This window comes from Ailuropoda melanoleuca, chromosome 5, assembly GCF_002007445.2.
Source record: "Ailuropoda melanoleuca isolate Jingjing chromosome 5, ASM200744v2, whole genome shotgun sequence".
Taxonomy (NCBI): domain Eukaryota; kingdom Metazoa; phylum Chordata; class Mammalia; order Carnivora; family Ursidae; genus Ailuropoda; species Ailuropoda melanoleuca.
Window position 1 is genome coordinate 36256824 of NC_048222.1, and position 11784 is coordinate 36268607.

At 53.6% G+C, this 11784-nt stretch overlaps 1 protein-coding gene across 16 annotated transcripts in view; it reads left to right on the forward strand.

Moving 5' to 3' along the window:
- GRAMD2A (GRAM domain containing 2A) overlaps nucleotides 1-10504 on the forward strand; it is a 34245-nt gene extending 23741 nt beyond the window's left edge. For 7 of the 16 annotated variants that reach the window (XR_004625505.1, XR_004625500.1, XR_004625503.1 and 4 more), the window contains 13 exons: nucleotides 1-93; nucleotides 729-806; nucleotides 1314-1371; nucleotides 1749-1824; nucleotides 2439-2542; nucleotides 3134-3232; nucleotides 3358-3429; nucleotides 3972-4034; nucleotides 4968-5112; nucleotides 5369-5468; nucleotides 6333-6437; nucleotides 6682-8714; nucleotides 9011-10504. Coding sequence is in view for 1 of the 16 variants with exons in the window: in XM_034660721.1 (XP_034516612.1) it covers nucleotides 1-93; nucleotides 1314-1371; nucleotides 1749-1824; nucleotides 2439-2542; nucleotides 3134-3232; nucleotides 3358-3429; nucleotides 3972-4034; nucleotides 4968-5112; nucleotides 5369-5468; nucleotides 6333-6441 (919 nt within the window). In the remaining 15 variants the exon portion in view is untranslated. Of the gene's footprint in view, nucleotides 393-728; nucleotides 1372-1748; nucleotides 1825-2438; nucleotides 2543-3133; nucleotides 3233-3357; nucleotides 3430-3971; nucleotides 4035-4967; nucleotides 5113-5368; nucleotides 5469-6332; nucleotides 6442-6681; nucleotides 8715-9010 lie in introns of those variants that run through there. The other 9 variants (XR_004625507.1, XR_004625508.1, XR_004625510.1 and 6 more) reach the window with 4 other exon arrangements.
- The last annotated feature ends 1280 nt before the right edge of the window (nucleotides 10505-11784 follow it).

An 11784-nucleotide genomic window follows, 5' to 3' on the forward strand; every position in this document is an offset into this window, starting at 1 on the left:
TAACCAACAGATGCATGGAAAGACGGCTTCTCTGAAGAGCGCTGTGTCCTGCTCAGAGAAACTAGCCAGGGTCCAGGCACCCGTGGACTCCAGGTGAGACCCCTCCCCGGCAGATCTAGCCACGGATTAGGGGTGGGAAGCCCTCAGGAGGACCTTAAAGAAAGGGGCAAATGAAAAAGAAGGAAATCTTGCCATTTGCAACGACACGGTTGGAGCTGGAGAGCCTCATGCTGAGCAAAACAAGTCAGAGAAAGACAAATACCATATGACTTCACTCATACGTGGAATTTAAGAAACAAACCCAACGCGCAAAGGGGAAAACAGGAGAGAGAGACAAACCAAGGAAGAGACTGTGAACTCTAGAGAACACATGGAGGGTCACCAGCAGGAAGGTGGGTGGGTGGACGGGTGACATGGGTGATGGGGTGAAGGAGGGCACTTGGGGTGATGAGCTCCGGGGGATGTATGGAAGTGTTGGATCACTATCGTACGCCTGAAACTAGTATTACACTGTAGGTTAACTAGCTGGCATTTAAATAAAAACTTAAAAAAAAAAGGGGGGCAAAGGGATTGAAGAAAGGGCAGAAAGGGGACCTTGCGGCAGGTGTTAGGCTGGGCATAGGCTGCCCCGTGCCTCTTCCTCCCAGTCCGGGGCCTGTCCCAGCACACGGGGCAAGCACTCCAGGCTTCTCAGGTTACCAGCCTCCTCCCTGCCCACCTATCCTCAGGCCAACCTGGCCAGGGCGAAGCTTTGCGTTCCAGCACCACCCCCTCTCCCTCAGCCTCGGTGGCCTCCCTCGGGTCAGGTGAGTCTGCTGAGCGCCAGGCTGCCAGGAGGAGGGTGCAAGGAGGGCAGTCGTGCCGGGATCATGGCCCATGGCCAGGCCCCGGAGCCGTGAGTCTGATATTTCCACCTCACCCGCACCCCAAACTGGTCCCCATCCCTGAGTCTCTGCTCACCTATCCTCGGGTCTGCTCCTCTGCTTATCCTTGGGCCAGAGAAGTGGGAGAGGGTTTTGATACCCAGGGGTGGGCAGCTCCTAAGCCTCTCTGGAAGGTTCACGTGGGGCAGACAGATCTCCTGGGGGGCCCGCGGCCCCCTGCTGTCTGGGAGGAGGGCTCCCAGCGTGCAGGAATGCCCGTCTCCCGGGGCTGAGCTCCATACTCACCTTGCTGCGGCTCCTAGAGAAGGGCCTCAGTCTTCAATCTCTCCCCCAAGCTTCTGGCTTGAAGCCAGGGCAGACCTGGCTCTGAGGATGTATGGGCAGAACTTGAGGGTTCCTTGTCCCTGGAATGGAATGTCTCCTTTGCAGTCTGCACTGGCCAGAAGGCTTGAAGGGTGAAGAGATAAAGAAGTGTGGCCGAGAAGGGGTAAGTGTGTGGAGGCCGCCTTTTCACTGCCCGCCAGGGGGGGGGGTTGGGCTGCCTGAATCCGGGGACTGTTGGCTCCTTGGTTTCCAAGGCCTGTCACCAAGGGAAACCTGAGTGAGTGTCCCCTCCTGGGTGGGGGTGGTGCATCTCCCCCTCCAGTCGTAGGCTGCCCGTCAGGACCTATTGTCATTGTCATGTCACCTAGAGACAAGCTGTGCTTGGAACTCAGCCTTTTACCCCCTCTGGCTATTTACCGACTGCTTCGCCCAAGTCCCCAGGGCCCCTGCCCCCATGGCATTATTTCCTGGTGGCTGGTGCAGGTCCCTTTGGTGGTCTCATCCCCCAGGACTTCTCAGCCCCAGCTTGTGTGTTTGCAGACACTGCTGAGTAAATACAACCAGCAATACCACAAGCTGTTTAAGGACGTCCCCTTGGAGGAGGTGGTTCTCAAAGGTGAGCTGTCTCCCAGGTGTGGCTGGACAGGTGCCTGGAGGGCCTGGGGCCCAGGTCCTCTCCTCCAGAGCCTCCAAGGCACAATATTGATATGGGAACTGGCTGCCCTTTGGATGTGGTTGGGCCTGTTTTCTTCAAAAGTATGAGAAGACAGGCCAGATAGGGGATATGAAATGGAATTTATGAAAGTTTTCTTGAGGCCATGTCAGGGCTTCCAAATTTTATTTCTGTTCCGCTCTTATCCATGACTGTTCTTTCCCACTCAGTCCTCTCAGTGAGCATGTGGGAGCATTTGCACAATCCAGGCCCTCTTTCCAAGGCAGGGCAATGAGTTCTGCCTAAGGGAGCGAGAATCCAGGCTCAGGGAACACTTTGAAGCATGAGTAGAGAAGGAGGAAAGCTCGAGCAGTATGGTGGGCTCAGATGGGGCCGTCAGGACTCTCGAGAAGGACTCAGGGTGCTGGTGGAATGGGTGTTTTGGGGCCTGGGGTTGGGAAGGGGGATTCTGAGGAAGGCGGTCCCTGAGGCTGGGCTCTGGACTCCTGAGTGTGAGGACACAGGCCCTGGGCCTTCGGGGTTTGCTCATGGCCATCTCCTTTCCTGTGACTTTCCAGTGTGTTCCTGTGCCCTCCAGAGAGACCTCCTTCTCCAGGGCCGGCTTTACATCTCCCCCAACTGGCTCTGCTTCCATGCCAGCCTCTTTGGCAAGGATATAAAGGTAGTAATAAGTGGTAAGGGCTGCAGTGGGCCCCATGAGGCCGCAGCCAGGAAAGAGACAGGGCCCCTACCCTATGGGTGTCAGGCACTTGGTGAAGTCTGTCACTAGGAAGCATCTCACCTGGTCTCCAGGAAGTAGCTTCACCCCTTCCAAACAGGGCCCCAATTTAGACTCCACAGAGTCCAGAACGGTTCACAGCTAATTTATTCTGCCTATGGGTGCCTCTGAAATGCCTTCGGAATCCAAGTGGGATGTCACACTTTGGGGGAGCTATAATTGTGGCCAGGTGGTAGCTCAGCTCCATTACTGGAGTATGGGATTCACCAGGGCAACCGTCCTTGGCCTCCTGGATAACAGGGTGAGAGCCCAGAACAGTGTATGCTGCCAAGGCCGGGGCAGGGCAGTGGGACAACTGGAAGGGGAGCCTGCATCAGAGAGTGGAAAGCTCACATATTCTCCCACATGGGCCAGGCTTCTCCATGGTGTCCATGCTTGGCTAACTGCCAGTTGTGGCTGGGGCCCTATGCAGGAAGCAGAGGGACCATGTCCTTTGGCGTGAGTCCTGAGAGAAGCATGCCTCTCTTCCCTCAGGTGGTCATTCCCGTGGTGTCTGTACAAATGATCAAAAAACACAAGATGGCGCGGCTTCTTCCCAATGGCCTGGCCATCACCACCAACACCAGCCAGAAGGTCAGTGAGTCTCCGGGCCAGCCATCCCTTGTTAATCTCCCCATCCCAGCCCCAGGATCCTGACTCTGGCACTCTCTCCAGACTGTACTTACCCCACCCTTTTCTGTTTTCTTTCTCTGTCCCAGTACATCTTTGTGTCACTGCTTTCCCGGGACAGCGTGTATGACATGCTGCGGAGGGTCTGCACACACCTCCAGGTATGGAGCTCTGGGGCAGGAGTCAGGCCAGGGAGGTTGCTCAGGCCTAGACTGAAGCCTTGGGACAAGGCTGTTGGGAGCGGTTGGCCTGTCTCTCCAACACAGGGACCAGGGGCAGGGAGAGGGGAGTAACGGGCTCAGGCCTAGTGTACCTGGGCTTAGTCCTTGGGCTGGATGTCTATGCTATGAGCATGTCTCTTTGAGGCCAGTGGCCACTGTGTGTCCCCATGTGCATGCCCTCCTGGTGCTTCTTCAGTGTGCAGACAGAAGCACGTGGCTGCTTCCCAGTATGCCTACAGCTCTCTTTGGCCCACGGTGAGGAAGTGGGGGAGGGGCAGCAGCATGGGGAAGTATATTGCCTTGGATTTGCCCTCTGCTCCAGCATTAACCAGGGGACCCCTGCAAACTCTGGGAGCTAGGCTTTACTGACTCAAGGTGGCTTCTCTGGAGGTAAAGCTCTCTTGAAGAGTGCTAAGGCCTCCTTACTCCTGACCTTGGCTGTTCCCGATGGACAAGTGACCCCAGTTCCCTTTCTTCCTTAGCCTTCCAGCAAGAAGAGCCTGAGTGTAAGAGAATTTCCAGAGGAACCTGAGTGCGAGTCTCTGGTGAGAGCTGAGGTTGGAAGCAAAAGCTGCTGGCGTGAGGGAGCCTCTGGCTCTGAGCCTTCAGGGCTTCCTGGGCAGTGGCCTGCAGCACAGAACTGGGGCTCCAGGCTCAAGAGCCAGTGGCCATGCTATGCCAGGGGGTCCCCTAGACCTGACGCCCTCCATGCCATGCATAGCCGCTAGGTCCTGGGCAGATTTGCTGACTTTCTGAGCAGGACAGTGCTCAGGTTGGATCCCACACTTTAGCAGGGTCAGGAGGGCCTTCCAGGGGCTAGAGATGTCCTCGGGGAAGAACTCCAAAGGCTATCACTGTAGAACTCAGACAGACTCATTTGAGATTTGCCAAGGTCCCAGCAGTTTCCTTTGCTGCTGGGGTTCTGGGTAGGCAGAGCTGAGTTTCTAGAACAGTGATGGGGATGGACATGATCCCAGGGTGTTTGAAGTATCCTTCACTAACCATTAAGCATTTAGCCAAGCATACAATATGCACAATACTATACAGAGGATAGAAGGTGCTGTTCCCATTTTTATTGGTGGAGACCCTAAGTACCCCCTGCTAAGGTCAGTGATGTCCTTAGGGCTAGAGTCCAGATTAGAAGGACTTATCTCAGCTAAGATATATTGTGCCAAGCTTTCTTGGACTCAGTGGATCTGAGCCCGTACCTGGGTTAGCTCACATCCTAGATCCCACTGTGGTTCTATACCAGCAGTCTTCAAAGACATTGCTCCCTGGAAGAATGGCTGGTCCCAGCAAGGGAGCAGATAAGAGTGACGCAAGGTTGCTATGGCAGCCCTCCTTCTGGGTACCTGCCATCATGTTTACTAGGTATCCATATTGGTAATATCTGGAAAAGCTTTGATAAACCTAGTGTGGGCCTCTTAGGACAAGTGAGATCCCAAGGTCATAGAGAGTTTCTCCTGCCTTCTCTGCAGGAAGTCCTCATCCCTGAGATGAAGTGGAGAAAAGTGTGCCCTGCCTCCAGGTCCCTGTCCCTCCCAGACAACATCCCTTGTATCCCTCGGGCGTCCATGGACTCCACGGACAGCTTCTTTCCCTCCAGGACGCCTCCAGGGTCTGGTGAGCTCAGGGTGCTCGTCCATGACAACTGCTTGCAAAGACCAGGCTTTCCCTGCCCCCACTTCTGCAAGAAGCAAACATCAGAGCCAAAAATGCTTCTGAGAGCTGTTTCTTACTTTATCCAAATCCACAAGGCAAAGCCAAGCCAAGAGCCTAAGCAGCTTTCAGAGAGTGGGGGGAGGCGGGCATGCTCCTTGCCCGGGCTGGGCTCCTGCCTCCCGCCCCACGAAGATGCCTAACTGCTCTCCTATCACAGAGAAGGCCGTCTGTGAGGAGGAGAAGCTGGAGGAGGAGCCCAGGAGCGGCGGGGAGCTGAGGCTCTGGGATTACCAGCTCCTCAAGGTCATCTTTGTGCTGTAGGTGACTATATTGGGGGGGGTCAAACTCACCTGGTGTCTGGCTGTTTGGAGTAGGGGCCTCTGTGTGTGGGGAGGTCACTGCCCAGAGGGAAGGGAAGGTCCTATGTCAATTGAGAGCTCCCATGGTGTCTGGAGGCTACATGGCAGGCCCTTTGGCAACAAGACAACGTGTCTCCAGTCTTTATTCATGCACCCCTGTAATTTCGGGTTAAGGCTGTGCAGTAGGGAGGGGCAGGATATGAAGCTATTGAAAAAAGGAAAGTTGTACAGGATTGGGGAGGGGGTCAGCCGACAAAATTGGAGAGGGCCATCGGATAGACTAGGGGAGAGCCACGGCCTTCCTGCCAGCCATGTTTAGAGCAGTTTTTGGAACCCCAGACTTGTCTGTAATTCTGCCTAAGGACTAGCAGAGTGGTGAACATGGGGGGACGTTTTGTGAACGGCCAGCCCCTGGCTTCTGCTCACCTTACCTCATGACCTTCCTCTGGATCTTCCGGCTGAGTTCCAGCTGTCAGCCTCAGCACTTGCTGGGAGAGTGGGCCCACCACCTTAGGAGATAATCTTAGCGGCCTTGAAGAGGAGGCACAGGACCAACGTGGCTGGTCAGAGGGAGGGTGGGCTCAGTTTAAGGACCCAGAATTCCTGCTGGGCTTCAAGGACATCACCAGGGGGACTAGTCTCAGGACCCCCAAGTGGCCTTTGGGCACAGAGATGTCCAGGCCTAAACATAGCCAAAGGGCAAAGAGTTCTTTACTTCCTCCAGTTGCAGGAAGTAGCTTTGTCCCCATTCCTATTTTTGGTGAGCCTCTAAAAATGTCTTTTTTTCTGGATAAGATATCCTTCTTATGTCTCTTTCTCCAGGATCTGCCTCTTGGTCATGTCCTCATCCTATCTGGCGTTCCGCATCTCCCGGCTGGAACAGCAGTTATGCTCCCTGAATTGGGATGGCCCAGTCCCTGGGCACAGGTGATGTCCTGTCTCTTCCTAATGCCTCGGGGAGTGAGGGTAAAGACAGGAGCCAATACTTATGGCCAGGCTGCTTGTTATCCTGGTTGGATTTGGCCCTGCCCTTGAGCTGGTTTGACAGATCAATCTGGCAAGCAAGGTTGGACGGAGTGTGCAGGGTACACAGATTGCGCCCTGACCAGCTCTCGTTGGGGGGGGTGGGGGGTGGAGAAAGGCTCTACTGACCTGTCTGTCTGCCTTCTAGGCCCTTTCTCTGATCTGGGAATCTCCTGTGTGCAGGTAACAGCCACCTTGGCTTCTCCAAGAAGAATGCTCTGGGTGCTAAGTTTCCACCAGTGACCCCCGTGGTTTATGCTGCTGTTGTGCTGAGGCTGAGTATGAAGGAAAATACTCCAGATCCTTCCTCCGCCCCTCAACCCTTATCCCTCCTGTTTACAAAGCTCCTACAATTTGGGGACTCAGACACAAAGCCAGATTCTTGGAACCAGCTGAGAAATTCTGTATACTAAGCTTCAGCAAGCACTTGGAAAAAGAAAATCAACTTGTTCCTTGGAAACAATGTGGCACAGAGGCAGAGCACTAGCAGCCACCCAAGGGACAAAGGCAATCTTTTGATACCTGGAATGCAGCTCTCCACGGTCACGTGGCTCACTGCAGTAGCGGGACAGAGGCCTGGACCCAAACCACCAGTGGGGCTCTGCTCTCTCCCAACATCCGGTGCTCTCACTTGGGCCCCTGAGAGTCCCTGTTCTGGGGCCCAAACGGCTCCTCTGCAGGAGGCTGGGCACCTGTCAGGCCAAGGGCAGACTGGGGAAGTGAGGGGAAGCTATGAACAAGGAGAGGAGGGTGTGTAGCTAGGGTTCCAGCCCGAGGGGAAGGTTCATGCCCTGTGCTGAGGCTCCGTTCTGGCCCCTCATGAGGAGGCTGGCGGAACCCAGAGGACAGGACCACGGCAGAGGACGGCGGCAGGGGCTGCGAAGGAGGGCAGAGGTCCAGCATTCTGTGTCCTTAGCCGCCACTTCCTGGTGAGGCAGGTAAACGGGGCCTGTGATCACTGTGGTCACAGGCCTGGTATGCAGCTTCCCCTGTGTGCTCAGACAGTTCTGAGGTGCCCCAGGGGGCAAGTAGGGGATGGGGGGATAGGCGACGGGAAGGTCGGAGGCTTTGATTTGAGCTCCGGCTTTGTACTCCCTGCCTGTCTGCCTGCATGAGAGGCCATGACCAATAGCGGCCTGGTGGGGGGTGTGGCTGGGCAGCGGGGTGTGATGGTGTTGGGGCCCCACAGGGCAGAGCTCACGAGTCTCACCTGCGATCAGTGAGTCGCAGGCCATGGGGGAGGGTCCTCCGCTCCATGAATGAGGTGGGGGTGTCCAAGGTGGGCCTGGTATGGTGCAGGGACTGGGTCAAGGGGTTCTGTCTGATACCTCTGGGGACAAGAGAGGTAGGGGAGGGGAAGAGTGGACACAGTGGTAGCTTTGCCTTAGAGACTCCTCCATCTCTGCCAGGCCTCCTTTCTTCTAAACAGCTGCTCTGTGCCTCAGGCTCTGCCTGCTTTCCCTGGGGCTGTAATATGCTAAGACTGCCTTTGAGGGTTCTAGAAGGTTCTTAGTGAGGAGGTCAGAGGTATCAGGCAAAGTCACTGGTGATGGGGTGAGTGGGGCCAGAAACAGTCGCTGCTTTTCCTTCTTCAAACACCTGAGAGGTTAATCAGGGAGAAATCCAAGCGGAAATTCGTTATCGTGGAGCCATGATTGTCCTGTGTATGGCAAACCCAAGTGAGGATGTGAGGGATGGTCTGTGGGTGACCAGTCCCTAAGCTCAGCCTAGCGGTCTCTTTGTCCTCCCCCGCTGCAGGTTCTAGGATTAAGCTTAGGGCCTGCCTGGGGGGGTTGTTTGTACCATATCTTTGTGTGTCAGGTGAACTCATATTTTCTGTTCTCCCCACAGCACCACACGGGATAAAACCCCATCCTTTTTTTGGAACCCGCCCCCTTCGTCACTCCTTTGTATCACATTTTCAGGGAAATAGTCCTACTTGCCCCAGTGTCTCCCCGCCTTGGTCCTTGCTGAAGGGCAGGAAGAATACGTCCATTCTCTGAGCCTTGCTAGATTGAGCCAGAGGCTCATGAGAGGCCACCAGAAGTGCCAAGTCATGGGTAGCTGTGCCAACATGCTGCTGAACCTGGTCCCCAGCCATGCCCCAGGCTCAGAAAGGGCAAGAGGCCTGCTATAGGGCAGGTGGCTCTGGAGGTCCTCTCGGGTCCAGGGATTTCAGTGGTGAGTGTGCCTGTCGCTCTGGAGGGCCCTCTCTCCATTTCTCCCCTTTGTTCCTCAGCCTGGTCCTCTGGGGCCAGTGTCCTTTCTGTTGTGCTCGTTTGTAAACTACATGTATTTATACACACCTGCTTGCACTGGCTGATGCTCTCTGTTGCCCTGAGAGATTGGTTCAACTATCCTTGGGTTGTTCCAGCATGGCATTAGCCTTTGAAAATATTTTAAAATACAAACATTTGATTTTTCTAGTGTCCTGTGGTATGGAAAGTTCATTTTTATCTTTTGACTACTCACAAAAGGTACTTGTACTGACATATTTGGCACCAAGGAGACTGGCGGAGCCCAAGTCATTCCCAGAATCTCAAGCACTCTGCAAATCTCACAAGGCTGTAGCCAAGCTGCCTCATACTTCAGGCAAATGGGAAGGGGAAGAGCGGCCACAGCAAACCCGCGTCGCCTTCTGCCTCTGTTGGGTGGGCACCGAGAATGCTTCCCTACTTCTCTTGGGCAGCTCCAACGCAATGTCCCTGGTTTAAACGGTACTGTGCTTCTGATTCAGGAATTCAAGCCCAGAATTCCGAGCCGGAAAATCCCTGTGTCCTTTTCTATGACGTCGAGCCTAGATTAGGCAGGTTAAGTTCCAATGTGGGCCACATCACCTTTCTTTTCCCCTAGGATGACCCTTCTAGTACTGATTCATTCATTCAGCAAATACTGAGCCCAGACCACAAGCCAGGTACCATGCCAGGCACTGAGGGTATAGCAGTGAACATGCCAGGCAATATCTCTGTGTCCCCACGGCACTTCTGCTCCATGTAAACATAAGTTCCAAGTAGATATGTAAACGAGCAGAGTACGTGCAGACTGTGGTTAGGTTCCACGAAGGGAGAAATGGTGATATGACAGTAGGTAGGGAGTTGGCTGTAGACGGGCGGTCAGGCAAGGTTCTCTAAAGTGACATTTACGTTGGTGTTAAAGGATGAGGAACCAGCCACGGGAGGAGCATTTCGTGGCAAATGGACCAGTCACTGCAAGACGTAGGCGAGAACGCATACATCTCTTCTGCACAGAGAGACTCTGCATGACTGTAGGACACTGCTTGGGGGGAGACTGATGTGGAAGGAGGTTGGAGAGGTCAACACCAACAACATATACAGCCAATTAAAAAATGGGTAAGGACTGTGAACGGACGTTTCTCCGAAGAAGAGATACAGTTGGCCAACAGGCACATGGAAAGATGTTCAACACCGCAGTCCTTGGGGAAATGCAAATCAGAACCACGGTCAGGCACCATTTCACACGCATCAGGATGGCTACTCTCGAACAGAAGACAAGTGTTGGTGAGGGTGTGGGCAAACTGGAGCCCTCATGCACGGCCGGTGGGAGTGTAAAATGGTGCCGTCACTGTGCAAAACAGCATGACAGTTCTTCAAAAATTAAAGGCAATTACCATGTGATCCAGTAACATCACTTCTGGTTGTGACCCCAAAAGAACCGAAAGCAGGGTTTTGAAGAGTTATCTATCTGCACACCCATGTTCAGAGCAGCATTACTCATAATAGCCAAAAGGTGGAAGCAACCCAGGTCGGGTGTCTGTTACCAATGAATGGGTAAACAAAATGTGGTGTATGCATGTAATGGAATGTCATTTATCCTTTAAAAGGAGGAGAATTCTGACACATGCTATAACGTGGATGAACTTTGAGGACATTTTGCCAAGTGAAATAAGAGCCACAAAAAAACAAACATTGGGGCGCCTGGGTGGCTCAGTGAGCTGAGCCACTGACTCTTGATTTCAGCTCAGGTCATGATCTCAGGGTCTTGGGATCGAGCACCACACTGGGTTCTGTGCTCAGCGGGGAGTCTGCTTCTCTCTCTCTGCTTCTCCCCCCTCACACACTCTCTCCCTCAAATAAACAAATAGATCTTGAGGAAAAAAACAAAGACAAATACTGTATGTTTCCACTTATATGAGGCACCTAGAGTGGTCACTTTCATAGAGACAGAAGGTAGAATGGTTGTTGCCAGGGACTGGGGGGAAGGGAAGTGAGAGTTATTGTTTAATGGGCACAGAGTTTCAGTTTTACAAGACGAACAGAGTCCTGGAGACGGTGATGATGGTTGCATAACAATGGGAATATACTTGACACTATGGAACTATGCTCTTAAAAATGTTTAAGATGGTACATTTTATGTGTATTTTACCACACACGCACAAAGGGGTTGGACAGGTGGGCAGGAAAGGGGGTTTGGGGTCTCATGCAATCCCTGGGGAGTGCTGCTCCGGCCTGGAACTTTGGAGTCTGTAGGATCAGGGCTTGCTGGAACCAAGTGCTTCCTTCTGCTAGAGGAAATAAATACGTGAACACAATATGCAGGAAAATATGGCTGGTAATCTACATAATATACTTCCTTTCCATTACTCTCAGGGATTGGTTCATAGCAGCATCACAGAGAGGGCATATAATCTTTATCATTTTAAAGTTGAAATGAGCTAACTTTATAAGGAAGAAACAACTGCCTTAAATTTGGAGAAATTGGAGGAAAAAAAATATATATATAATGCAGGAACGTAGGTTTTACAACATGGGTGTAGCCAGACAAGGTGGGGTCATGGGAGGAGCCAGAGCTCTGGTGAAAAGGGCATTCAGGAATGAGGGGAGCTCTGGCTGAACTGTACCCCACAGGGGTCTCCTGCCCTCACCCCTACTCCCGGCCCCCAGCCAGCCGACTTTGGCCCTCCTACCTGGTAGCTATGGCATTAGGACCCCTGTCGAGCTGGGTGAGGTCATGAACCCGGGCTGCTCCTCTCTCCCAGCTGCTGGGCTGCAGAAGCAGGGCATCCTAGGGTAGAGAAGCTTCTCAGAGAAGGCTCTCGGGTTTGCCTCAGGTGGGGACTGAAGCCCCATCTCCATGCTGGTCTCTTCGAGGGGGAAGAGATGCCATCTGGACCACTAGGTGGCAGCAAAGTCCAGCAGGAGCTGGAGCCGCAGAGGCGAGGAACAGCCTTCGTTCTCCTTGGTCAAAGAAAGCCCCCCCACTGTCCCCTTGTGGGGTGAAAACAGGCCAGGTC